General features: G+C 37.9%; 1 protein-coding gene across 1 annotated transcript in view; it reads right to left on the bottom strand.

Moving 5' to 3' along the window:
* LOC126204155 (xanthine dehydrogenase-like) overlaps window positions 1–27,911 on the bottom strand; it is a 316,025-nt gene that overhangs the window by 93,999 nt on the left and 194,115 nt on the right. The window contains 24 exon segments of the mRNA XM_049938563.1: window positions 2,151–2,337; window positions 3,285–3,322; window positions 3,924–4,110; window positions 4,219–4,329; window positions 4,392–4,508; window positions 5,256–5,307; window positions 5,416–5,526; window positions 7,010–7,113; window positions 7,257–7,419; window positions 8,350–8,422; window positions 8,498–8,696; window positions 8,841–8,967; window positions 9,048–9,134; window positions 9,280–9,349; window positions 9,897–9,973; window positions 10,081–10,347; window positions 10,399–10,664; window positions 11,081–11,224; window positions 11,350–11,389; window positions 11,622–11,768; window positions 12,220–12,314; window positions 12,469–12,679; window positions 12,788–12,883; window positions 14,329–14,444. Coding sequence (XP_049794520.1) covers window positions 2,151–2,337; window positions 3,285–3,322; window positions 3,924–4,110; window positions 4,219–4,329; window positions 4,392–4,508; window positions 5,256–5,307; window positions 5,416–5,526; window positions 7,010–7,113; window positions 7,257–7,419; window positions 8,350–8,422; window positions 8,498–8,696; window positions 8,841–8,967; window positions 9,048–9,134; window positions 9,280–9,349; window positions 9,897–9,973; window positions 10,081–10,347; window positions 10,399–10,664; window positions 11,081–11,224; window positions 11,350–11,389; window positions 11,622–11,768; window positions 12,220–12,314; window positions 12,469–12,679; window positions 12,788–12,883; window positions 14,329–14,444 — 3,085 coding nt within the window.

The raw sequence follows: 27,911 nt of genomic DNA on the forward strand, positions 1-27,911 counted from the left end.
TCTGACACCAGTAAGCTATTTTTTATTTGTTTAAAGCTAGATAATAGTAATTTTATAACAATGGAAAATCTAGGGTGGAATGCCAACAATATGACATACCCCAGGCAGACATATTTAAGGTACATTTAAAAGTAGACTAAGCTACCACACAAAATTCTTCAGATGTGAACACACACACACACACACACACACACACACACACACACAGAGAGAGAGAGAGAGAGAGAGAGAGAGAGAGAGAGAGAAAGAGAGAGATCTTTGGGGGTAGGTGGAGAGAAGATGTGAAAAACGTTAGTGCCTACAGAGACATAATCGATTCAGTGTACTTGATGAAGAAATACATACAGAAATGAGTGTAAACAATATAAACAAACATGTGTACAAAGACAAAACAACAGGCCTAAAATTGCAAAGTACCAAACTTAAAGTGAATATACATTCAGACAGTCATGGATGTGGCCTAGTGGAAATTTTATGTATTGAACATGGAATAAATGCTACTTCTTCTGTAAAACCAGGTGCACCAATGGCTGAAGTAACAAGAAACATAAAAGATGCAAAACTGTCTTATTGTAATGGTTGTACTGTAATAATTGGGGGGTGCCAATGATGTATATAGAAATTAATTAATTAAAACCACAAATAATTTGAGAGAAACCTTGAGTTGCAACAAGAATGTGTCAGTAGTTGTTGTTGGAATTCCACACAGACATGACCTGATAGAAAGTTCTTGTGTGAATGTAGAAATTACTAAGGCAAACAGACAGTTCAAAAAAATATGTAAAGCATTCCTCAACATACATTTCATATCTGTTGATTTCTTGCAGAGAGAAGACTTTACTAAACATGGTTTGCATTTGCATGCAAGTGGAAAGTCACTCCTTGGACATAAAATTGTACAATTGCTACATAAAAAAAGAATACAGAGACCATTGCTACAGTGGGTACTCCAACATCAGCAGCAGTACCCATTCCAGTAACAGCACATACAGCAGAATCCCAACCAACACTACAACCAGCTTTATCTACAGCATCACCAACAGTGCCAGCAATGAGTAATCCAGGAACCACCACAACAGTCTAAGCAACAACAACAGAAGCCAAACCAACACTACAACCAGCTTCAGTAACCACTTCACCAGAACCATCAACAGCAGCAGCAATAATTTCTGGGCTACCAATTAGTCCAGTAACAGCAGAAGCCCAACAAACATCACAATCAGCTTCCTTCACTGTCTCTGTACATAAATCCAACCACAGAAAGCACAATGCAAAGTTTTCTGTGTAAATACTATATAAACAATGTTCTTACATAAATATCTTTCATCAGCATGAGAGGAAGAAGTATAACAACTTATTCTGAGTGAACAATATGGCACACCACTAGTGCAGTTCTATCAAGTCAACAAAACATTTTAATACTTTGCTAGAAATAGCATAATAGCCAGAAAATTAATACCATTTAATAACTAGATGAGTATTGTAATGTCTTAGTGGTGATATTTTTGAAGTTAGCATCTGTTGGTGATGCAAGCAGTCCTGGAGTAAATCTAAAGCATTTGTATTTGGTGGTTTATTAATGTGTGCAATGATTTCTGCCACTGTGAGGAAGCAATCATTGAATTTAGTGGTCAGTGACTTTAGTGACTCATCATTTCTTCAAAACTACTCTCTGAGGACATAATTTCCTTTGTTTCCAATTAATTCCTATCAAAATACTGAATGATTTTACAACACAGGTAGTTTTAGAGTTTTGACTGTGATATACATTTTCTTGTGTTTTTAATACTTGCTAAGAGCCTTGATTTGTCTTTTGTACTTTTGGGCTCAGAGTTTCTCAATGAGAAATACTCAGGAAGCATAACTGCTAGTTTACTCTCCACAGAACGGAGCTATCCAGTTTAAGTCTATATTAGGTAAATAGTTTTAACTTGTCAGGTACAATAACCACAGTATATTCCCTAAATAAACTAAATGAATTTATTGTCACTGTACTCTTCAGCTTGTGTAAAGCATAGCTAACTACTATAGATAAAAATAAGAAATAAGGAATAACAAAATGGGGAAATTAGCATAAACTTTATTGTATAAGTAGAAGCTTCAATACCGTATGAAATAATATAAAATATAAGCTGCATGCAAAATATTACCTGTTTTCTGGCATTTTAAGGGCTTGGGATATTGCAATCTGCGTTTCATCCATCCACTGTGTTGCAGCGTAAACATCCATACCATCTTCTGTTGGAATGCATACAGCACATTGGGTTTCCATTGTGTAATGATACTGTTTGCCAATGTCGAAGCTGCCTTTAATGACATGTTTTGCATTTTTTCTTTCTGAAATAGTAATTTTTATTCAAAGAAATAAAACAATAAAAGTGTACAGACTCTCTCTAAATCCAGTGAATTGTTCTCTTTCTCTCTATCTATCTATATCTTTCTCTAAATTTTATTGAAATATGTCAATAAAATTTTATGTCACCTTGACACATCATTCAAAATTTATTTCATGCTGTGATTTCTGATGATTGTTTCTCAGTATGATTGACTGGTGGTATGTTCTTGAATTATGACAATCCAGTTTTGTAGATAATGTAATTGTCAACTAGTTTAGAAAGTCTCATGACACTGGAACTTATCATTCCTACTTCACATTTAAAATGTAATACAATTTTCATTTATGTGAAAGTACTTGTGCCTTCAATGTTGTTATGTATACACTAATATTCTTTGTAAGTTGTCACCTGACATTACAGAAACAGTTAGTTTCCTGTAGTTGTGTTCTCTGTACTTTGAATGAGTGTTACGTTTTTAGATATTCTCATATAAAATGGAATGAGTTACAAAAACCTTATTCAAACTACCACTTGATCATTACAGATCTTTATTATGGAAGCATTGTAACAGCAGTGATGCCAGAAAGGAAGGTTACTGGATGACAATGAGTGTGCCATCAGTCTATATCCTATAATGTAATTTGTTAGTGACACATTTTTATTTTTAGTTCATTTCTTAAAGCAACCAGCTATTAAATAATTTTTTTCACACATTGCAAAATTTTGATTTTCATTTACTTCTAAATGGATGCTGAAGTATAATTTAGTCATATTCAGTTGTATAATTTAGTCATATTCAGTTGTAAAAACATGAAATGAAAGTTGTTTCAGATGATAGATGGTAAAACTAAAAAAAAATCTCAAACATATTTTATAATTTTCAGAAACATCTCTTATTATTATTATTATTATTATTGCTATTATTATTATTATTATTATTATTATTACCATAAAGTGGGGTGACTTCAAAAATTTTATAATCATTTCTGTAAATTAAACAGAAACTTCTCAAGATATTCACACAAAATTTTTTGAGAAGTTGCAAGATGTCTTGTAGACTATGATAAACCATGTTATAGATTGTTGTCCTGTACACTTAGCTTATTTTATTTTTTTTAATTTTTCACTGTTCAGTTTCACCTCATGGGACAGGGTCGCTTTGAACGATTGTCTATTCTGTGGTAGGCATGTCAATTACTGTTAAATGGCAACCCTATCATATGAAATAGCATGGTATTTTGCATATAACTGTAGTTTTGAAAGTAACTTATTTAGAAAAATTTGATTATTTTTTATTAGGTTTCTTTAATCACCCGCAACTTTTCATATGATAATGGCTTTATTTTGCTAATAATGGAAATGGGTGCTGAGGTACTTATGAAATAAGAAAATTATTTAAAAACAGATCTTTTCAAAACAGTCTGTATGACTTTAATAAAAGTAATGAAAAAAAAGTAATCACATTTTTAAAAAATATATCTGTAAACACTCTACAGGGAAGGAAGTCTCCAGGAAACAATGTCCACTCTAGGAGATGTCATAGGCATCAAATTTAAACTCAAAAAGAAGCCTTCCCCTTGTATCTACCTTAGGATCAGCTGGAATCCTATAAATATCATCTTTCTCAAAACGTGACACATCGGGAACATTAGGTCACACAAAGAAGCCTCATCTGATTCCACCTTTGAATGCCATTTCCTCAGAAATGTAATTTTATCATAAGTAATAACATGTCCAGCATAATATTCTACACCTTTCTTTGGAGGAAACTTCACTAAAACATATTTTCCATCAATTGATCCACTGTAACTTGCAGAATCTAAAGCCTTATATGCTTGCTCTTCAGCTTCATTCTCTTTAAGTACAATGTTCTATCTGTAACTGTCTCCTTCTTCACTGTTATCACACCCACTTAGGTTTTTTAACAATTCATCATCATGCAGCTCTTCATGACTTGACTCTGAAATTTGATTTTTCTTTCTTCTTTTTCCTCCTTTGGAAGAAACTGGCAGCTGTTTAGACGACCCCTTTTCTTCCAGCTCACAACTGACTCACCTTGACTTGTCGAAGGTTGTGATTGTTCATAGAAACCCTCTACACAAACACAAGCAACACACACAACAATCATTAGCCAGCAATGATCAGCTGATGTGCCAAAGAATACGGAAGGCACTGTTCAAAGTCATCCCTTGAAAGACAAGCATTAAAATTTAATTTCTTACACCACCAAAGAATAAATACAACATTTTATGCTTTCTGTAAATGTTCATTCAAGTGCTAATACTGCTCATAAATAATCATTTCAAATGCTAAACCCAAAAATACTTCTACTAATAAAAAATGTTTTTGTGGTTATGAAGGAACTTCCATATCCAGAAATTTATTTTATTTTCTGGCATTGGTGTGCAACGTTATTTCATATCATCTGAAAGTATTGATTATTGGTGGTATTTAACGACTCTGGCCTTAGTTCCATATTTACAAACTAGAGTGCAGCATTTACTTTAAATAGACGATAAACTGCTGTTCCACATCACCTCGCCATTCAGGCACCCAGCTTTACATATTATTATTTCTACAATTCTGTATGCCACTTATAAGTTTTGTAATGTCAGACATCAAAAGTATTAATTACATATAAAATTATCTTTGCTTGTATGACTCAGTATGCCATCTGTGCATAGCAAAATATATTGCTACAGCCTTTGTCTGGTTGCTGAACGTTTAGGCATTTCTTGTTGAGAATGGGGTGCTAATTGCCAATGTGGTCATTTTTAAGGAAGAGTTTTTGTTATTCAAGATGTGTGTTCTTCAAAACAAAATATTAGATGATGGCAATAATCAAGCAAAAACTCTTTGCAACAAATCATTTTAACATCAAAGCATAACACAATTTATGACCCAAAATATCTCCTCTACAAGCAGAAACCATATTTCTGGATGTATTGGCCAATGAGAACCATTCAGGAAACTACAAAGAAAAGAAAAAGATGAGTACTCAACAATTTTACAAGTTTTTCGAGACTTGATGACAATTGCTCACTCTTCTTATGTTCTTTAAGTATTGAGAATTATTTACACAGACTGCACCAATGCCCACCACTGAGATTTCCTGAACAATTTTAAATATTAGCTTTATGACATCACAAAACAGTAGATTAGAATCTGAAGCAGCTATATCAAAAATATCCTATTTTAAAATGAATGAAATTTGTAAATGCTTTTCATATGGAAAAGTAGTACACTTATCACAACAATGTAATACAGTTTTGATTTGTTATAGATGTAAGAAAATAGGTCTTCAATAAAATGAATGTACTATGGGAAGTTAAAGACATTGCAGGCATGCAGTTACTTCAAAAATCAAAAAGAAAGTTCAGTAGTTATAAATAAACTGGCCTGTAATGAGGGGTTTATTGACAGTGGTGTGCCACATCATAAAATATATGAACATGGTTGGTACACCACATATGAAACATTTAAAACTCCAGGAAATATGTACAGTGCTAAAAATTGTGTACAAACTGTAGCATTTGGTGTACAATGAATTGATGTACAGGTATTCAGTGCACAGAAATGGACAGAATGATATTTGAAGATATCTGGTATTTTTCTATACAGATTTTGCAACACATTATCTGGTAAGAAAACTGCACAAAAAGAAATAGTCATTGATATTTTTCATAAACAATACTGCAGTTGCTGTCTGCTGTGTCCAGTGGTGAAAATGAATTTAATCATTTGGCAGTGAAGTTGTTTGTCAAGAAAAGTATTGTGTTTAATATATGCACCAGTTTTTGAGGGATTGTGTTATAGAGACAACAACTGATAACAGTTTATATGAGAGATGTGTCCATGGTAAAGATCAGCTGGAATTTGGTGAAAGAGTGCAGAAATGCACTAAATCTGATGACTTAGTATGTGTACGTGTTTATGCACCAATTGAATAAAATGATTTGCAGGGTCACCTACACTTTCATGTTTTTATAGAGGATTTTCAAGTTTTAGAGGAGCATATCTTTTGTGACAAAGATGAAACTAAAGAAAAAATTACTATTGTTTATTTAAACGATGAAGATTATGGTTGAATTTGTTGTGAAATAACTGTATACAAGTGGTAGCAGGGAGTTCCATAAGAAAGATATACTTAAGTTCGCTGACACATCTGGACTGACACATTCAATTACCGCACCATATACTTTGTAGCAGAATGGAGTTGCCCAGCAGGCAGATAGAGTCCTATGTGATGGTCTGCTCTGCCAAGCACCTGCCAACAGCATTGTGGGATGAGGCAATTCTGGCTGTGTCATACACTGTATTGTAATGGGCCCACAAAAAAATCTGGTAACACTCCAATAGAGATATTTTTGAACATGGAAGGTAATTTTAATAATTTGGTGGTAGCTGGAATGAAATACTATGCATGAGTACCCATGTAAAAAATGGAAGAAGTATCATGTTAAAATTTGAAAAGGATATCATGGATGGTTTTGATTTTTATAAACATCCTGTTTATTTTCCCAAAAAAGGTGTTTGTGCAAAGATGGTGCAAAATTCAACACCAACAATTTCAGAAACAATTACTCAACAGACTAAAAGAGTTGTTGATTTGATACACATAGATGAAAAGGAAGACTTTACAGAAAATGGACACGGAGATTCAGACCACTGACCAAGAATGATGCTTCTTTGTGAGATGCCAAGAAATTACATATAATCAGTGAAGTCAGAAAATTTTGAAGAATGAATGAAAGTAATGGAGAAAGAAATGAATTCTCTGGAGAAAAATAAAATTTGGGAATGAGTTAAAAATATGAAAATAAATAATTTAACAGCAAATCAATTAGCTATTGCTAAAAATTAAATGCAGGTAATGAAGTGGTTCAGATACATGTATTTTCTATAGCGAAAACAAGATACTGCTTTTTTTTAGGTTGATGATGGATTCGCCACAGGCTTCACTGATACAACAAAGAAACTTATTGAACACTTGGGTAAACATTTTCTGATCACTGTAGAAACTGTTATTAATTCCTGAGCTTATAAATGAAGAAATTTGACAACTGTATTCAAATAAATCAGTCTGCATATGTGAAGAGAATTTTAGAGAATTATGGTAAAATTGACAGAAAACTTTTATTTTCACCAATTTAATTGGGATGCATATTAAATGGCATTAACCTTGAAAACAATGAAGACCATAATACTGAAACTTATAGTGATGCTGACCACGGTGGGGACAAATGTACAAGACAATTATCAAGTGGAATTGCACTCAAGTTTCATGGAAGTCTGATTATATGGAAAAGTAAATTACAGGTCTTTCTTCAATGCAAGCAGAATAGGTGGCTCCAAGTGAAGCTGTCAAATCACTTGTACTGTCATAAAGCTATGGATGTGAAGGATCTTGTTGCTATTGTGTCTACTTCTTTACACACATAAAACATTGTGGGAAAGTGGGAAACTACTTGTGTTTTCAATGTTGATACATATATTGAATATAATAGAGGGAAACATTCCACGTGGGAAAAATATATAAAAAAAAAAACAAAGATGCTGTAACTTACCAAATGAGAAAGCATTGGTATGTTGATAGACACAATAAAAAACACACAAACACACACACAAATTTCAAGCTTTCGCAACCTAAGGTTGCTTCATCACAAAAGAGGGAAGGAGAGGGAAAGACGAAAGGATGTGGGTTGTAATGTCCCGGGACTGGAATGACTCCTTACCCTCTCCCTTAAAACCCACATCCAGTCCCGGGACTGGAATGACTCCTTACCCTCTCCCTTAAAACCCACATCCTTTCGTCTTTCCCTCTTCTTCCCGCTTTCGTGATGAAGCAACCTTGGGTTGCAAAAGCTCGAAATTTGTGTGTGTGTTTGTGTGTTTTTTATTGTGTCTATCAACATACCAACGCTTTCTCATTTGGTAAGCTACAGCATCTTTGTTTTTTATATATATTGATACACATATTCATATTCTTTAGAAGGATGTCACTTGAAATTACAGAAACTCTTAGTTTTGTCGAGTTGTGATATGGAAGTCTGATGATATTTTCAATATTGTTTGTCCTTTTGAAGCTTTAAAATAAAAATTTTATTTTAAAAATGGTATGTGATGTTTTACCAACAACATGGCAGACTACTATCTTTTACGTCAAGTTATGACTTACATCCATAGTCATGGACAAGAAGTTACAGTGTGGCTTCTGACACTTGATAAATACGCTAACAACAAATTTTACAGTAACTTTTCTTATAAGCAAATCATCCATATCTCTATTGTCACACCACATATTGAAAATAAAATTTTGAGGAAAGCTATATAAAAGTCTGCTCACTGTCCTGGAGAATCCTAAACTATATTTGCATTGTTAATTAAGGAACCCTATATGTTTGTAATCAGTAGTGTGTTCTTCGTGTCATTTGAGTTTTTTGTACATCCCAAGAGCCAGTCAGTTAACTGTTGCTTTCACAACTACACAGATATGAAGCAAACTATCACAGGCTGATTTTGTCACATTAAACAGAACTCGTACACCTGTCAGTATGGCTTTGGGTCTGTGGCTGTCTGAACAAATTACTGCACTCATACTATTAGCTGCTGATATAGAAAGAGATAGATTCTTGATGTCAGAATCAGTAACACTTTATTCAAATGCACAGTGAGTTGTTTAGAGATAGATGTTTGATATAGATGCTTTACATGGAAGTAGAATCGACCCAAAAATTCAGGTGTACAATAGTCAAAAGCAACTCCATAACCAGTTAACAATAGAATGCTAAGACTACTCTAAGAGTAAGTACACAAGTGTCATATAATACAACACCTCTGATGCCTGGTGTAGAAACACTTTGATAGTATTACAAAATCATGCATGAAAACCACATGACTTGCATTCCACTGTAGTGTCACTTCTGTCTACTATATCAGTCACCTCTGGGAAAGTGGAACAGTGCCAAAAACCAATCATATTGTATGTCCAGAGGGCTTCTTCACATTGATGGCTGTTGGAACCAATGGTCATGAAGCAGTTAAGACTGTATCAGGATTGTGCTGTGCTGTCCTCATTGAAACTTCTTGAAAGAGGTACGGAGGTTTCATGCAGTCCAGTGAGACAGTAGTGGTTTTGCCATTAATGATAATGTTGAGTGTATGGTTTCCTTGTTGCACCACTTTATGTGGTCCTGAATAAGGTGGTTTCAATGGGGGTCAGAGCTTGGCATTAAATATATCTCAGGTCTACTGGCAGTGATCGGTGCCAGCATTCTGTTGCGGCCACATGTAGTAAGCTTTGCTTCACGTAGTGGAGAATGGCAAAATAGAGGCAGCCGGTGATCACGGCATTGCGAAGTATGCGCGGCACAGATAGCCCTGCTGACAGTTGCAGTTGCATTGTCAGAGAATCTATACAGCAGCAGCCAGGCGGAAGGATCTGCAGGGCCGGGCAGCGACGACGAGGGAGAAACTGTAAAGAAAGCTCAATAAATAATTGCAAAACTCCACGTGGTCTAAGCCTTTGGCACAGCCACTGTGTCTGCTGCTAATGAGTACTGCAGAAGTTGTAACAAGTGGTCATCTGACATAACAATTCTATCATCCCAGTGCTGGTGGGGTGACATCTCATCATTCTATGATGCACAGTGCCACAAAATTTAGTCAGCTGTATGAACAGGTTGGACTCAAACAGGTGCCCATGATTTTCCATGACATGTGAAGGACAACCAAAACATGGCACCCAAGTAAAAACAAAGACAGAAACTAAGATCTCTGCTGAGATGTTGTTTACTGGTGCAGCTTCCAGCCAGCAGGTGAAACAATCCATCATTGTTAATAAATAGTGGTGGCTCTTTGATGGAGGTAAGAGGACAAAAGTACCAATATGAACATTTGCAAATCGAACTGGTATATCCAGGAAGATGCCCACTGGCACCTGCATGTCTGTTGACTTTGCTGCATTGATATTTAATACATGTCCATCCCCAGTCTCATCATTCTTTCTTGACTACAGGCCATGCAAAACAATTGTAGACTAGTCATGTCATCACAGAAAAACCCAAATGGTACAGGTTATGTATATTATCAGAAGCACACCTCCCAAATTCCATGGGTAAAAAGGATGAGGTTTGCCACTAGAGACATTGCAGTGGAACTTGGCATCAGCACTGGGTATCACTACTATCTGAAGTTCAAGCAATGATTCAGAGTCTTCAAAAAGGTCGGGCAACTCCTGGTCTGATTGTTGCACTGCCATGGGTTCAGTGAAATCAGTCAAATGAGTGGTGCTGTCAACATGGGAGAGGCAGCCAGCCACTATATTGTCTGTTCCAGAAATGTGTTTTGTGAATTTACTGTACAGACCAATTGGTTATGCTGCTGAGGTGAATAGTTCATATTATTTTGTCACAAGCCATATGAGAGACTTATGATTAGTAAAGATGGTAAATTCTCTAGCCTCCAGTTCAGATCAGAAATATTTAATGGCTTCATAGAATGCTAAATGCTCTCTGTCATAGGCACTCCATTTATGTAGCAACACGGAGAGTTTGTGACAAGAATGCTAGCCGCTACCAAGCTCCATCATGAAGTTGTTGCAGTGCTGCACCTATTGCTGTCTGACTCATGTAAACTACCAACGCCAATGGTGCACTTGATTCTGGGTGTGTGTGTAATGTCATGTGTGCTAAACTCTGCTTGACTACTTTGAAAGCTGAAATCATTTCATCTGGTCATGAAACTTCTGAGTTTCTCTTGCTCTTTGGACTGGTGAGTGCCACTGTTAATGATGGTTGCAACTCTGCTGCATGTGGTAGATGTTGGTGATAGAAAGTGAGGACACTGGAGAAATGACACAGGTCTTTGCAGATCTTTGTCTGTGGCATCTACAGGATAGCTTCAACTTTCACCAGCAAGGGTAACAAACCTGACAACATAATCCTTTGACCCAAAAAATTAACTTGTGGCTGACAGAAGACTCACTTTTGTGGTATTTAAAATGATCCCATACAATTCCTATCTTCTGAGCCCTCAGTAAGATGCTCTTGATACTGCACCAGAGAGATAGAAGACATGAGATTTTCATAAAGATAAACACAGTGAAATTTTAGCCCTTTTAGCTTGGAGCTGATGTACCTTTGCATTTCATACACCAACAGTCGTGAACTGACTCTAAAAAAATGCCAAAAGGAGTGATAGTGGCTGTCTTTTGTATATCTGATTCTGCCACTGGAATCTGTATATATGCCTTTGCACAGTCTAAAACAATGAATATAGTCATGCCACAAAATTATGTTCCCAAAGTGATGGTACACGATTATGACTGGGCACAGTTCTGGTGCTTAGGGCCCAATAATCACCACAGGGGCACCATGCTAAATTCTTTTTTGGTACCAAGTGTAATGGAGACAACCCGGTGCTACTCAATGGCTGCATCATGCCTTCTCAAACCATGCTGTCAAATTTCACTACTGCTATGGCAAGTCAATCTGGTGCCAAGTACCTAGGTTGGCATGAGATGTGGACCCTCTGTAGTCCGTGTGTGATGCACTGTGTTGTTACTCTTGGAGGTTTTGTAAGACCTGGGTATTTCTTCAGTAAGTCTGAATACTCACTACTGCTATCTTGCATGGGTTTAGTCATGTGTACTACTACATCTTGACAAAAACCTTCAATTGTCAACCCAGTGACACTCTCAAAAAGTCACATACTTGCCATGTTGGGAAGCAGTTGATAATGTGCCAAAAAATCTGTGCCTGTTTTAGATTCTGACTGCATGGAACTGTAAAATCCCCCATAGAGTCACACTGTAGTCTGAAGACTGGGCTGATTCGCAGCATACCATATATTAATATAGTTGAATTGTTGGTGGCTGTCAAACAGAGGGGGGTGTAGGGCCACTTGCTGTGCAACTTTGTACAATAATTAAGAACCAGTACGTATGTGCGGCAATTGGTTGACATGGATGCCCTGAATCTGGTTAAGTGTAAGAAGAATCGCAAGCAAAGATCATACACTTATTTCAATACATACAAGAAAATTACTGAAGTTATACCACATGAAATAGTTGTCTTATTCTAAAATCTGTCCCATTACCATCAGAAAGATTCACAGTTTATTAAAAACTTACTTCCAGTATCAGTCGGCTTAATTTCACCTATCACCATAACTCTGCTTTTATCTCCAGATTTAAGGGCATCTCTCAAGTGAATGATGGGTTCATTTACAACATCATAATTTATTTTCACCAATTTGGCAGCTTCATCTGCAATTGCATGTGACTCTGCCACAATCATGCCTACTGGCTGTCCATTGTACTTTACATTTCCAGAGCAAAATACCTACGAAGATAGTAGAAATGTTTCATTAATGTGATGTGGAGAAACTTGCTTGGTTTCTAACAGCAAAGGTTGTACTCTATATTTTAATGGTTTTTTGATTGATCTTACCTCCTCATCAGTAAAGCTGGTCAAAGATTTTGGGTAAAAGTTGTTGTTTCCTGGAATATCTTTTGCATCATAATATGCTACCACTCCAGGCACAGCCTAGAACATTTGCAGGGAGTTCGTATAAACAATATGGACTGAAAGCATTAGTGGTTGCTTTTATGTGTGTTAAGAGTAAAGTAAGAAAAAGGAAAAAAATGGTTAAGATTTAATGTTGTGTTCACAATGACATCAAATAAGAGAGGGTGCACAATATCACATAAGACAAGGATGGGCAAAGATATTGTTCACGTCCATTCTTGTCTTTCCTCAATAAATTTTGGGAAGCTAAAAGTAAAAAAAAAAAACTATATCTGGATGTCTGGAGAGGGATTTTAACATCACTATATCAAAAGCAAGTGCAGTGTCTTTACTATTGTGTCACAAGCTAACTTCTGTGACAGTTCTGTATAAGGCACAATGCACAGATTTTGAGATAATATGGATGCCCATTTAAAATGAGTCACAGTGACATATCATATATGTAGTCCACCTGCTGAGCTGAGTGGTAAGGAACTTGCCTCCCATGCAACAGGTACGGGTTCGATTCCCGGCCGGGATGGAGATTTTCTCTGCTCATGGACAGCATTGTTGTCCTTGTCAACATTTCATCCTCTTCACTGGTGCAAGTCACCCAATGTGGCATTGACTGAAATAAGACTTGCACTTGGCGGCCGAACTTCACTGGATGAGGATGCCCAGCCAACAATGCCAAACAATTATTTCATTTTTCATCATATAAGTAGAAATTGTGCACTTTGTTACTCATGAATTTTCATCATGTTTAATGACCTTTACGTATTGTGCATCCATGATAACACAGGGTTAGTAGAAAATCATCATTATCAGCATCCATTTGTGTAGTTTTTAAAAATTAAGAATAGTCTATGGTTTTTAGTCATATTTATAACAATTTAACTACAATCTGGGAAAAGAAAACAACAATGAATGTTGAAATATCTTACATTACTTCCCTGCAAAAAACTTCTCAAGCTTGCCTAGTAAACAGACTTGCAAATATTGAGTTCAAACTCTCAACTTGTTACACTCAGTACATAAACAAGTTAGGGTACAAACTGCACTAAACATGGCTCAACCCCCATACACAGAAAATAATGACAGCTATCACAAAATTGTTGGGAGTGTTTATGTACAAATGCTCTTTATTTCATAAAGGAGTTTGATGCTGCCCCAGGAAGCCAAAAGCTGGTTCATAACAAAATATAAAATAAATACTGTGTGTTCCACTTTAAATAAAAGCCCTTCCTATTCTGGAAGATGTTTTGACCAGAACAAGTACTATAAAAGAGCCTGGAAGATTCCAGACATCAAGAAAACAGACAAAATTACTTTTTTTCATTGACAATGAAAATGATTAATGGAAGGCTATAATATTAAAATGTTCTCCTATTGAATGCACTAAAATCTCTCTTGACATAAGACATAACATTTTTGTGAAATTAATACTGCAGTACTTTTATGCAGTATACAGCATCAACACTTACCAAAGCATCACTGGGATCTGTGTCTCTTATATGACCATTTGCGATAGATGTAACAACAAAGGCACAATGTAGTTCACCTGGCATGGTTGGCAAATCATTTACATACATTGCTTCTCCTGTAATGATAAAAAATAACTTTAAGGGGCATACATGTCTTTGTTAATTCATTTTGTAATCTTACTAAGAGCTGAGACGCATACATATCAATTACTCAAAAGTTTTTGAATGTTTTTACTATCAAATAAGTTATTTATTGTTCCTGAATGTAAATAGATGAATTGATTTTCAGTGTAGATATCAAACTCCCATATTCCTTTCATGTTTTTATTTGTGCTTGTTGTTTAGTTGTTTCCGATTTTTTGTCCACTACAGTGTGATGCATTACCAGAGATTATACTAATATCATCATCAATTACCTATAAAGTACAGGTTTCTGAGTTGAACACTGCAGACTCCCACACCATTTATAGTATAACATTCCTAATTAAGCAATGGAAAGTTCAAGTTAGAATATCAACAATATTATGAAAGAGATACAAGAGTTATTCAGAAAGTAACTTCCTGTCAGCCATGAAATGGAGCCACTGTGAAAATCAGAAATGGTTTATTTACAACAGTTAGCTACAACTTCCAGCTACTTACAAGGTCTGTTCAAAAACTCTGGAAATTTGTCCACGACCTTTTTTGTAGCATACCTTTAAATTATTGTGCATGGTCTCCTTTAAAATACTCTCCTTGACAATTCATGCACCACTACAAATGCCATTTCCACTTCCAGAAGCAGTCTTAGTACACAAAATGAGATTTTTCACTCTGCAACAGAGTGTGTGCTAGCTGATATGAAACTTCCTGGCAGATTATAACTGTGTGCTGGACCAAGACTCAAACTTGGGATCTTTGCCTCTACCAAGAGCCCTTGCCCGTGAAAGGAAAAGGTACCAAGTCTCGGTCTAGCATACAGTTTTAATCTGCCAGGAAGTCTTATATCAGCATACACTCTGCAGCAAAGAGTAAATCTCATTCTGGTAACATCCTCCAGTCTGTGGCTAAGCCATGTCTCTGTAGTATTCTTTGTTCCTGGACTGCTAGTTCTGCAAGTTTCACAGAAGAGCTTCTTTGAAGTTTGGAAGGTAGGAGATTTATTTTATTTTATTTATATACTTGTTCCATAGATCTGTACATGTGAGCAGGTCACTCAGATGTGGAACGTGTCAATGTACATAATAAAATACATAGAATAAAGACATTGTTATAGTATTAATAACAGTGCACAAAAGTCATACTTATTAGCTTAAAAACTAGTCAACATAAATGTGAAGATAGCAGTTTCATATTTAGGGCATTATTGCATCTATTTTAACCTTGAACAGTAATCAAAACTTCCCACTTTGGGTTTAAAAGTGACCCAAAAATGGAAATGAGAAAAACAGGAATTTTTAGATTAGGGCATTATTACATTAGTTTAACAGTAAACAGTGTCAAAAAATTTAAAAACATCTTTCCAATCTGGGTTTTACTTATTTCTCTGAAAGAATTCCTCTAGTGAATAAAGTGAGGTCTCAAGTAAATAATTTTTCAAGCTACATTTAAATACTGATGTACTACTCCTTATACTTTTGATGCTGTTGGGTAGGGAATTGAAAATTTTCGTTCCAGCGTACTTTACCCCTTTCTAAATAAGTGCCAAGTTCTTTAACTCACAGTGGAAATCCTCTTTTCTTCTGGTGTTATGTTCATGATGTAGGCAATTCGTTTCATACAGAGTGGGGTTATTTATTATGAAGCACATCAGTGAAAATATGTACTGAGATGTTGCTGTCAGTATTTCAAGTCGTTTAAAAAGATTTCGACATGAGGTTCGTGGGGATACATCACAAATGATTCTTATTGCTCTTTTTTGTGCAGTGAGGATTTTCTTTGCGGCAGGTGTATTGCCCCAGAAGATGATGCCATAACACATGACAATGAAAATAGCCAAAGTAAGCTGACTTTGAGATGGTAATATCATTGAAGCGTGACAAAATTTGTAAAGCAAATGTTGCCGACGTCAGCCGTTTTAGTGTTTGTAGAACGTGATGTTCCCAGTTCAGCCTACTGTCCACGTATACGCCTAGGAATTTTCATAAGTACACTTGCTTTATCATCTGATCATTCTGTGTGATAACTATTTCTTTTGGGATTTTGTGGGTTGTCTGGAACTAGATAAAATTGTTTTTTTTTTTTTCAGGTTTATTGAAAGGGAGTTAATACTAAACCAACCCAGAACTTCTTTAAGGATATCATTGACCTCGGATTCTAAGTCAGTAGTTGACACATTATCCACCACAATGCTTGTATCATCAGCGAACATTGTAAATTTACACTGCTTATTGATGGATAAAGGCAGGTCATTAACATATATGAGGAACAGCAATGGCCCAAGCACTGATCCCTGTGGCACTCCATGCTGCACAATTCCCCACTCAGAGTCCACTATATATTGTGATACACTATCTGAAACATCTAGAATAATCTTCTGCTTCCTATTTTTGAGGTACAATTTTAACCAGTTCCCTACAGGTCCTGTAATTCCATAATGACAGGCCTTCTTGAAGAGTATCTGGTGATCTACACAGTCGAATGCCTTTGATAGGTCGCATAAGACACCAATTGGCAGCCTCTTGCTGTTTATAGACTCTAGAACATCATTTGTGAATGAGAAAATTGCGTTATCTATTGAAACTCCCTTTTGAAAACCAAACTGCTGACTGTTAATGATGTTCAGGTCACCAAGGTGTGCCACCATCCTGTTGTACAGAGCTTTTTCTAGGACTTTTGAAAATGTTGTTAATAGAGAGATAGGGTGATAGTTTGACACATTTGTAGCATCACCTGCTTTGTACAGGGGCCTGACAACAGAGTATTTCATTCTGTCTGGAAACACTCCTTGTTGCATGGATGTGTTGCAGATGTGAGACAAAACTTCGGTCACTTCACTACAGCAAGCCTTCAACAGTTTGCTTGAAATATCGTCAATACCAGCAGAATGTTTATTTTTCAAAGACTGTATGATTTTTTTGATTTCATTGGCAGTAATGGGAAGCACACTTATTTGACTGAAAGGTTCTGGAAAACTGTTTTTCATCCACAGAACCATGGCAACCTGTCTGTGTTGGGACAGTTAAAAAATGTTGGTTAAAGATTTCAGCAATTTCCTCACTATTAGTTATCTCTGAGTTGTCAACAGTTAAAACAATATTTTTGTCTTTGGTGTAGTTTACAGTCCCTGTTTCTCTCTTTATCACATTCCAGATTGTTTTAATTTTATTTTCAGAATTAGTAATTTCAGATGCTATACACATACTTTTAGAGTTTTTAATTACTTTGGCAAGAATTTTACAGAAGAGTTTATAATGTTTTAGCTGAGCAGGGTTGTTAGAAGTCTTTGATGCTATGTAGAGTTGTCTTTTTCTCTGACCGGAAGCTATGATGCCCTTAGTGAGCCATGGTTTTTTTGCAGACCTAGCAGATTGGACTCTGTATGACTTTTTTGGAAATACACTTTCAAAGGTACCTGCTATCTCATTTGTGAATAAATTGTATTTTGAATTAGCAGTTTCTGCTAGATAAACAGGTGTCCAGTCAGTATGCTGAAGACATGATCTGAACGTTTGAATAGCTTCCTCACTTATTTTCCTTACTGTTTTCCATCTAAGTGAGGTGTCACTCAGAGGAATTCCCAAGCTGTTGAAAGTAACTCGTTGTCCATCATAGTCAGACAGACCATTTATAACCATTTCAATATTAATATAATAGAGGGAAACATTCCACGTGGGAAAAATATATCTAAAAACAAAGATGATGTGACTTACCGAACTAAAGTGCTGGCAGGTCGATAGACACACAAACAAACACAAACATACACACAAAATTCAAGCTTTCGCAACAAACTGTTGCCTCATCAGGAAAGAGGGAAGGAGAGGGAAAGACGAAAGGATGTGGGTTTTAAGGGAGAGGGTAAGGAGTCATTCCAATCCCGGGAGCGGAAAGACTTACCTTAGCAGGAAAAAAGGACAGGTATACTCCCACACACACACACACACACACACACACACACACACATATCCATTCGCACATACACAGACACAAGCAGACATTTGTAAAGGCAAAGAGTTTGGGCAGAGATATCAGTCGAGGCGGAAGTACAGAGGAAAATATGTTGTTGAAAGACAGGTGAGGTATGAGCGGCGGAAAATTGAAATTAGCGGAGATTGAGGCCTGGCGGATAACGAGAAGAGAGGATATACTGAAGGGCAAGTTCCCATCTCCAGAGTTCTGACAGGTTGGTGTTAGTGGGAAGTATCCAGATAACCCAGACAGTGTAACACTGTGCCAAGATGTGCTGACCATGCACCAAGGCATGTTTAGCCACAGGATGATCCTCATTACCAACAAACACTGTCTGCCTGTGTCCATTCATGCGAATGGACAGTTTGTTGCTGGTCATTCCCACATAGAAAGCTTCACAATGTAGGCAGGTCAGTTGGTAAATCACGTGGGTGCTTTCACACGTGGCTCTGCCTTTGATCGTGTACACCTTCCGGGTTACAGGACTGGAGTAGGTGGTGGTGGGAGGGTGCATGGGACAGGTTTTACACCGGGGGCGGTTACAAGGGTAGGAGCCAGAGGGTAGGGAAGGTGGTTTGGGGATTTCATAGGAATGAACTAAGAAGTTACGAAGGTTAGGTGGACAGTGGAAAGACACTCTTGGTGGAGTGGGGAAGATTTCATGAAGCATGGATCTCATTTCAGGGCAGAATGTGAGGAAGTCGTATCCATCCTCCATGGCAGCAGGACCCACCTCCTCTTCCTCAAAATCACCCTCTCCAAACCTTCCAGGAATTTCTGACTTCCAGCCTTGCATCTCAATCCTTCTTAAAAAAAAACCTTAATCCTACTCCCAACATCACCACTGCTTAAGCCCAGGCTATCCGTGATCTGAAGGCTGACCGATCCATCATCATTCTTCCAGCGGACAAGGGTTCCACAATCGTGGTACTTGATCGTCGGGAGTATGTGGCTGAGGGACTGCGTCAGCTTTCAGACAACACCACATACAAAGTTTGCCAAGGTAATCCCATTCCAGATGTCCAGGCGGAGCTTCAAGGAATCCTCAGAACCTTAGGCCCCCTGCAAAACCTTTCACCTCACTCCATCAACCTCCTGACCCCACCAACACCCCGCACCCCTACCTTCTACCTTCTTCCTAAAATCACAAACCCAATCATCCCGGCCGCCCCATTGTAGCTGGTAACCAAGCCCCCACAGAATGTATCTCTGCCTACGTAGATCAACACCTTCATCCCATTACATGCAGCCTCCCATCCTTCATCAAAGACACCAACCACTTTCTCGAACGCCTGGAATCCTTACCCAATCTGTTACCCCCACAAACCATCCTTGTAACCATTGATGCCACTTCCTTATACACAAACATTCCGCACGTCCAGGGCCTCGCTGCGATGGAGCATTTCCTTTCACGCCGATCACCTGCCACCCTACCTAAAACCTCTTTTCTCATTACCTTAGCCAGCTTCATCCTCACCCACAACTTCTTCACTTTTGAAGGCCAGACATACCAACAATTAAAGGGAGCAGCCATGGGTACCAGGATGGCCCCCTCGTACGCCAGCCTACTCATGGGTCGCCTAGAGGAAGCCTTCTTGGTTACCCAGGCCTGCCAACCCAAAGTTTGGTACAGATTTATTGATGACATCTTCATGATCTGGACTCACAGTGAAGAAGAACTCCAGAATTTCCTCTCCAACCTCAGCTCCTTTGGTTCCATCAGATTCACCTGGTCCTATTCCAAATCTCATGCCACTTTCCTTGACGTTGACCTCCATCTGTCCAATGGCCAGCTTCACACGTCCGTCCACATCAAACCCACCAACAAGCAATAGTACCTCCATTATGACAGCTGCCACCCATTCCACATCAAACGGTCCCTTCCCTACAGCCTAGGTCTTCGTGGCAAACGAATCTGCTCCAGTCCGGAATCCCTGAACCATTACACTAACAACCTGAAAACAGCTTTCGCATCCCGCAACTAACCTCCTGACCTGGTACAGAAGCAAATAACCAGAGCCACTTCCTCATCTCCTCAAACCCAGAACCTCCCACAGAAGAACCCCAAAAGTGCCCCACTTGTGACAGGATTCTTTCCGGGACTGGATCAGACTCTGAATGTGGCTCTCCAGCAGGGATACGACTTCCTCAAATCCTGCCCTGAAATGAGATCCATCCTTCATGAAATCTTCCCCACTCCACCAAGAGTGTCTTTCCACTGTCCACCTAACCTTCATAACTTCTTAGTTCATTCCTATGAAATCCCCAAACCACCTTCCCTACCCTCTGGCTCCTACCCTTGTAACCGCCCCCGGTGTAAAACCTGTCCCAACCACCCTCCCACCACCACCTACTCCAGTCCTGTAACCTGGAAGGTGTACACGATCAAAGGCAGAGCCACGTGTGAAAGCACCCACGTGATTTACCAACTGACCCGCCTACACTGTGAAGCTTTCTATGTGGGAATGACCAGCAACAAACTGTCCATTCGCATGAATGGACACAGGCAGACAGTGTTTGTTGGTAATGAGGATCATCCTGTGGCTAAACATGCCTTGGCGCATGGTCAGCACATCTTGGCACAGTGTTACACTGTCTGGGTTATCTGGATACCTCCCACTAACACCAACCTGTCAGAACTCTGGAGATGGGAACTTGCCCTTCAGTATATCCTCTCTTCTCGTTATCCGCCAGGCCTCAATCTCCGCTAATTTCAATTTTCCGCCGCTCATACCTCATCTGTCTTTCAACAACATATTTTCCTCTGTAATTCCGCCTCGACTGACATCTCTGCCCAAACTCTTTGCCATTACAAATGTCTGCTTGTGTCTGTGTATGTGCGGATGGATATGTGTGTGTGTGTGTGTGTGTGTGAGTGTATACCTGTCCTTTTTTCCCCCTAAGGTAAGTCTTTCCGCTCCCGGGATTGGAATGACTCCTTACCCTCTCCCTTAAAACCCACATCCTTTCATCTTTCCCTCTCCTTCACTCTTTCCTGATGAGGCAACAGTTTGTTGCAAAAGCTTGAATTTTGTGTGTATGTTTGTGTTTGTTTGTGTGTCTACCGACCTGCCAGCGCTTTCGTTCGGTAAGTCACATCATCTTTGTCTTTAGATACATTTCAACATTAATATGGTTGACTTTACTCTGATCAACAAAAACTTTATCAATGAGAGTACTGGGAGAGGTTGGGGTTCTGGTGGGCGAGCTAACCACGGGAACAAGGTTGTACATGCACATGAGATTTTCAAACTCCACCTTGCAGGGAGAATTAACCAAGAAATCTATGTTAAAATCCCCAACAACTACCATGCCCCTATTTTTTCTACTTAAGTACAACAAAAGAGTATCTAATTGTTTAACAAACACTTTAAAATTACCAGATGGTGCCCTGTAAACTGCCACAATGTTAATCTGGAGACAGTGTCTGGCACCTCTATAGCACATACTTCAAAATGTAGCTCAAAGCAGAATCTTTGTACATCTATTGCCGTGAACAAGACTGTTTTTTACATATACAGCTACTCCTCCTTTGTCCATATAGTTCCTGCAATAAGACGTTGCCAAAACATAGTTGGGAATAGGGACCACTTCAATACCAGCAGTGATGTGGTGTTCTGTTAGACACAGAATGTGGGCACTGTTTATACCTTTTGTGTCTTCTATATTTGCTGTGAACTGATCCAGCTTGCAGTATAGGCCTCTTATGTTCTGATGAAACACTGTTAACTTTTGTTTGTCTTTAATTGTATTGCAGTTTGAGTGAACTTTCGTTTGTGTATTAATTACTTGTTGCAGATTTTTGTGACTGGACCAAATCCTGCTAGAGTTGGCCCAGCTCACTAGTTTCCCTCGTTAGTTAGGGCTATGACTGGTCTGCTTTCATGATCGTTATTGTTTAGGCCTATTATTTCATGAAAAGCTTTTCCAATGTCTGCTGCTAGTTTATTTTTGCCAAACTGATTTAGATGTAGTCCATGCTTTGTGAAGCAGTGTCTCTCATACCTGTCTGTATCCAGTAGTGTCACATTCGTAAACTTAGTGCAAAAGTGTTTCAGTTTACTATTCGTTAGGCAAATTTCTCTGTTCACACAAGACCAGTCTGCCAGGTCATATCTCTTGGGCACAGTTGTTAGTATTATGTTTGTATGCTGTAATAACTGCAGCAATATGAGTAGCTTTTTAATGAAAGTGCTGGCCTCATTGCAATAAACATTGTTTGCTCCAGCGATTATCGCAACACAGTCTTTTTCCGTGAATTTAGCACATTCTGTGTGTATGTCTTCTACCACATTCACGAATTTAGCTCCTGGTTTAACAATTGCTGATGTACACAAACCATCTTGAGCAGAGTTCGACATGCATGTCAAAATATTGCGAGCATGACTGTCTCCAAATATTTTTACATTATTTTTCCGTTGTGTTTGCTTACATACGCGATCGGAACTTTTTCTTACGCAACCACGCGTGTTTTGTGTACACGTGTTGCCGTCTACTACAATTTTAGATGCATTGTTTTTGTTATTTGAATTACCACTGTTTATCGAGCACTGAACTTTGTCCACTGTTGAGGCTTCTTTATTCACTTGTGGGTTTCCTTTCTTGTATATAAATGTGGCGTCGTCGACGGTTACGTTTTCACGACGTACATAACACCGATCTACACACACTGTCGAAGCACTACTGTTTTGTAGAGCTGTATATCAGTCTTGGAGGACAGCGTATTTCACTTCTAGCACTTCAATATCGGTTTGTAGCATTCTGAGACAAGGTGCTGGCAGAATTTAAGCTGTGAGGATGGGTTGTGAGTTGTGCTTGGTAGAGCACTTGCCTGCAAAAGGCAAAGGTCCCGAGTTCGAGTCTCAGACCGGCACATAATCTTAATCTGCCAGGAAATTTCATATCAATGCACACTCTGCTGCAAAGTGAAAATCTCATTCTGGAAACATCCCCCAAGGCTGTGGCTAAGCCATGTCTCTGCAATATCATTTCTTCCAGAAGTGCTAGTTCTGCAAGTTTTGCAGAAGAGCTTCTGTCAAGTTTGGAAGGTAGGAGACAAGGTACTGGCAGAATTGAAGCTGTGAGGACAGCTCATGAGTTGTGCTTGAGTAGCTCAGTTGGTAGACCACTTGCCCACAAAAGGCACTTGCCCGAAGAAGTATTGATCTGGCACACAGTTTTAATCTGCCAGGAAGTTTCAGTCTTAGTACACATCTTGCTGGATCATATACAGCAGTGTTTACAAATTTTCTTTTATCTCATCTATCATTGCAAATCTTCATCCTTTTAATGGGCTTTTCAACTTTGAAAATAAAAACACATCTGCAGAGGCCAGGTCTGTAGAGTTCGGAGGATGAGGCAGTGCAGTGATTTCATTTTTTGTGCAATAGTCATACATCAACAGGGGTGAACATGTGGGTGTCTTATTGTGATGCAAGATCCATGAATTGTCTGCCACATTTCAGGCCATTTTCTTCTTACATTTTCTTGGTAGTACCATTGATTAACAGTTTATCCCTGTGGCATGAATTCACAATGAACTAATCCTTCAAAATCAAAGAAAACTATCAGGATGGCTTTGACATTTTGCCTGACTGAAGAGCTTTTTCCAATCTTGGAGAACCTTTCCTGTTCCATTGAGAAGATTGGACCTTAGTCTCAACATCATAACCATAGACCCATGTTTCATCACCAGTTATGATCCTCTGAAGGAATATCTTATTCTCATTTGCATGATCCAAAAGTTCTTCACAGATTGTCTCTGATCTTGACTCATGAGCTGTGGGATGAACTTATTATTCTGTGCTGCAAACTTCTGTGTCTTCCTTCTTTATTTGTTATGGTGAGGGAACCAACACTTACAAATAAAGTTTAAACTGATGTGAATTGACAGATGAGGATATTAACATTGTTCCAAAAGAAATTATTGATGTATATGAGTTAAAAGAAATTGTGAACACTTTTGCACAAGTGTAGGGACGTGCAAATGATGTTAAAAATAGCATGTAATTACAAAATTTGCAACAAAAATCCAAGGGAACCAAACAAAAACAATTAAATGAAGTTAAGTGCAGCATGAGTGAAATGAATAACAATATTCAGTCTGTGTAAGAGAAATTAAGTAAGATACTAGCAGAAATGGGAAGAAAGCTAAGATTTGAAACAGGGAGAAATTAACAGGGATGTGCTAGATTACTCGCTGAGGTACGGGAGGAATTTGTTGAACTGGATGAAAAATGCAGGGCTGAAAATTCCAAATTGGAACAAAGTCTGAAAGGGGAATTGGAAAGGAAGTCATGTTGGGATAATCAAGAATGTTAGTGAAGTACAAATTAAAGTGAATAAATTAAAAGCTGAAGTCAGTACTATGATAGCAAAGAAGATTGAAAACTTAAAAAAGAGTCAACAGTTGCTTTGCTGGAACAGGGAAATGTGGGCAGTATCATAATTATGCTTCCATAAACAAAGTTCAGAATTTGGATAATAAAGGAAAGCAACAAACTGTCAATTGTGTTTCATGTTGTACATTGAAATTTGTGGGTGGAATTAGTGACGTATGACAGGTTAGATGTACTAAAGAGGAAGGAGAAGCTTTCTCATGGGCTAACCAAAATCAGTAAAATTTTGTTACCCATAAAGATTCTGAGAGGTAATTTTTAAGTAAATGTTGGGGAGAGGTTAAACAATCCAGAATTCAGAATAATATTTTACATCAGAAATGCTTACAGACCAGATTAGAGTGAGGGAAATTAGGAAGCTGGCACATCTGGAGAAGTTAATGAAGTCATTAACTGTCATTTCTACCTTACAGAAGAGATTGACTGAAAATATACTGTGGGATTTTGTAAGTACTCCAGGAGATAATGTAGATTTATTCACTGATTATGTAGTGAATATGGATAGTGCTTACCATTTAGAACCAGAAAAAAATACAAAACAGCAGAAACCATTACAGGGATGGGAGATGGAATTACTAGGAAGTCAACATAAATTTTCACAGAAATTTCAGGAATGATGGTAGGAGAAATTGGGGGCCATATAATAGAATGGATTGCAAAAGGCCACAGTATGAACATATTGGAGGAACAACTGGGGGAATTTCATTTTCCTGGTTACCATAGACAGGGGTAAATGCAGTCAGTAGAGAAATTGTAAATGTAGCAGCAGTTCTGAGCAATGAGAAGGGAAATGGCTGCCACAGATATTAAAGCAGAGTGTAAAAAAATTATCCTGGGATAAATAAAATAAATATGAAATCATAGGCAATTAATGAGGAACTTTTTGATGAACTTGATATAGATGATGGTAGAATTTTTCAGTCCAATATCAATACAGCAGGGGATGCAAGTGTTAGTGATGTAAATATGAGGATAAAGTGTGTTTAATTAAAAATGTAATGTTGTTGCTGGAACTAATAATAAGACAAATGATTCATAAAGAGGTAGAATTCAGTGTTACAACCATGGAAGACACTATAGATAACTTGCAAACATTGAGTAGGACCTGACTGAGGAAGATACTTTGAGAAAAATAAGGTAGTAAAACTACAACACAAAATTAAAATAAATAAACAAGGTTTGAGACTGAAGTACTTCTGGATTCACTGAGTGAGATTAGTGGAATCTCTGACATGTGTTATGAACATCTGAAATCCATTATACAAATTACAGAATTGCCAGTTATTGTAATAGATATTAGGGGTGCAACAGATAGGTGAAATAAACCTGTAATGACACAGGTATTTCCATGTCACCACACAGAGTTTTGTCACAACAGTATGGTTGTACCTGATCTACATATGAATTATATTTCTGGAATGGTTGGATGAGTAATTAAGAGCTGTACTAGTCTATAAAAGACAACCAGTAAATAGAAGGAAGAAAGCTTAATTTGATGCTGGAATATAACGAGTTATTAACTGGAAAAATGATGGTAGCATCACTGAAGTGGATAGAAAGGTAAGAGAAAATAGTGAACAGTGGAGGAAAAACTATAGAGATCTGAAGAAGACAAGCTCAGAAATTAATCTCAAAACTGAGACTATGGAAGGGATAAGGGTGAGATAAAGGGAGGAGCTGTATGATCTCCTGCGTGAACAAAATGGGTGTATTTTTTTAAGTGCCAGGAAGGGTGAAAACTTTGAATGTGCAATAATTGTCAAGCCACATGAATCATTTATGCAGAGACCATGCCCTATAGCTATTGCACTAAGGAAGGCAGTTGAAACTGTACTGGAAAGAGTGCTGTATCTACGTTAATACAGAGACACAATAGTGAACACAAAAATCCAGAAGTTGTTAGGAAGAAGTAAACATCAGTGAGGGTAGTGTTAAATGCTACACAGTTGAATACCATAATCTCTAGGGAAACTTATCATCTAGAAAATATTGATGACCTGCTGCATCAGTTTCACAATGCTGAAAAATTGCCAAGTGTTGGTCTGACATCTGGTGTCTGGCAAAACCACTGGCAAAGAACAGCAGGTAATATACTGCTTTCATGCACAAAGGTATTTGTTGCCAATTTAAAGAAGTTCCATTTGACCTAAAAGTCTCTATGGTAATTTTTATACAGGATTTAGATTATGTTTCAGGTAGGGATGTTATAAGGACATTGGCAGTCTATGTTAATGACATTTGATGGGCTCTATAGACTGGGAAGGTGAGTACCATGTAATGAGATAAGTGTTATGTTGTTGTTGTTGTTGTTGTGGTCTTCAGTCCTGAGACTGGTTTGATGCAGCACTCCATGCTACTCTATCCTGTGCAAGCTTCTTCATCTCCCAGCACCTACTGCAACCTACATCCTTCTGAATCTGCTTAGTGTATTGATCTCTTGGTCACCCTCTACGATTTTTACCCTCCACGCTGCACTCCAATGCAAAATTTGTGATCCCTTGATGCCTCAAAACATGTCCTACCAACCGATCCCTTCTTCTAGTCAAGTTGTTCCACAAACTTCTCTTCTCCCCAATGCTATTCAATACCTCCTCATTAGTTACGTGATCTACCCACCTTATCTTCAGCATTCTTCTGTAGCACCACATTTCGAAAGCTTCTATTCTCTTCTTGTACACACTAGTTATCGTCCATGTTTCACTTCCATACATGGCTACACTCCATACAAATACTTTCAGAAACGACTTCCTGACACTTAAATCTATACTCGATGTTAACAAATTTCTCTTCTTCAGAAATGCTTTCCTTGCCATTGCCAGTCTACATTTTATATCCTCTCTACTTCAACCATCATCAGTTATTTTACTCCCTAAATAGCAAAACTCCTTTACTACTTTAAGTGTCTAATTTCCTAAACTAATTCCCTCAGCATCACCCGATTTAATTTGACTACATTCCATTATCCTCGTTTTGCTTTTGTTGATGTTCATCTTATATCCTCCTTTCAAGACACTGTCCATTCCGTTCAACTGCTCTTCCAAGTCTTTTGCTGTCTCTGACAGAATTACAATGTCATCG

This window comes from Schistocerca nitens, chromosome 9, assembly GCF_023898315.1.
Source record: "Schistocerca nitens isolate TAMUIC-IGC-003100 chromosome 9, iqSchNite1.1, whole genome shotgun sequence".
NCBI lineage: Eukaryota > Metazoa > Arthropoda > Insecta > Orthoptera > Acrididae > Schistocerca > Schistocerca nitens.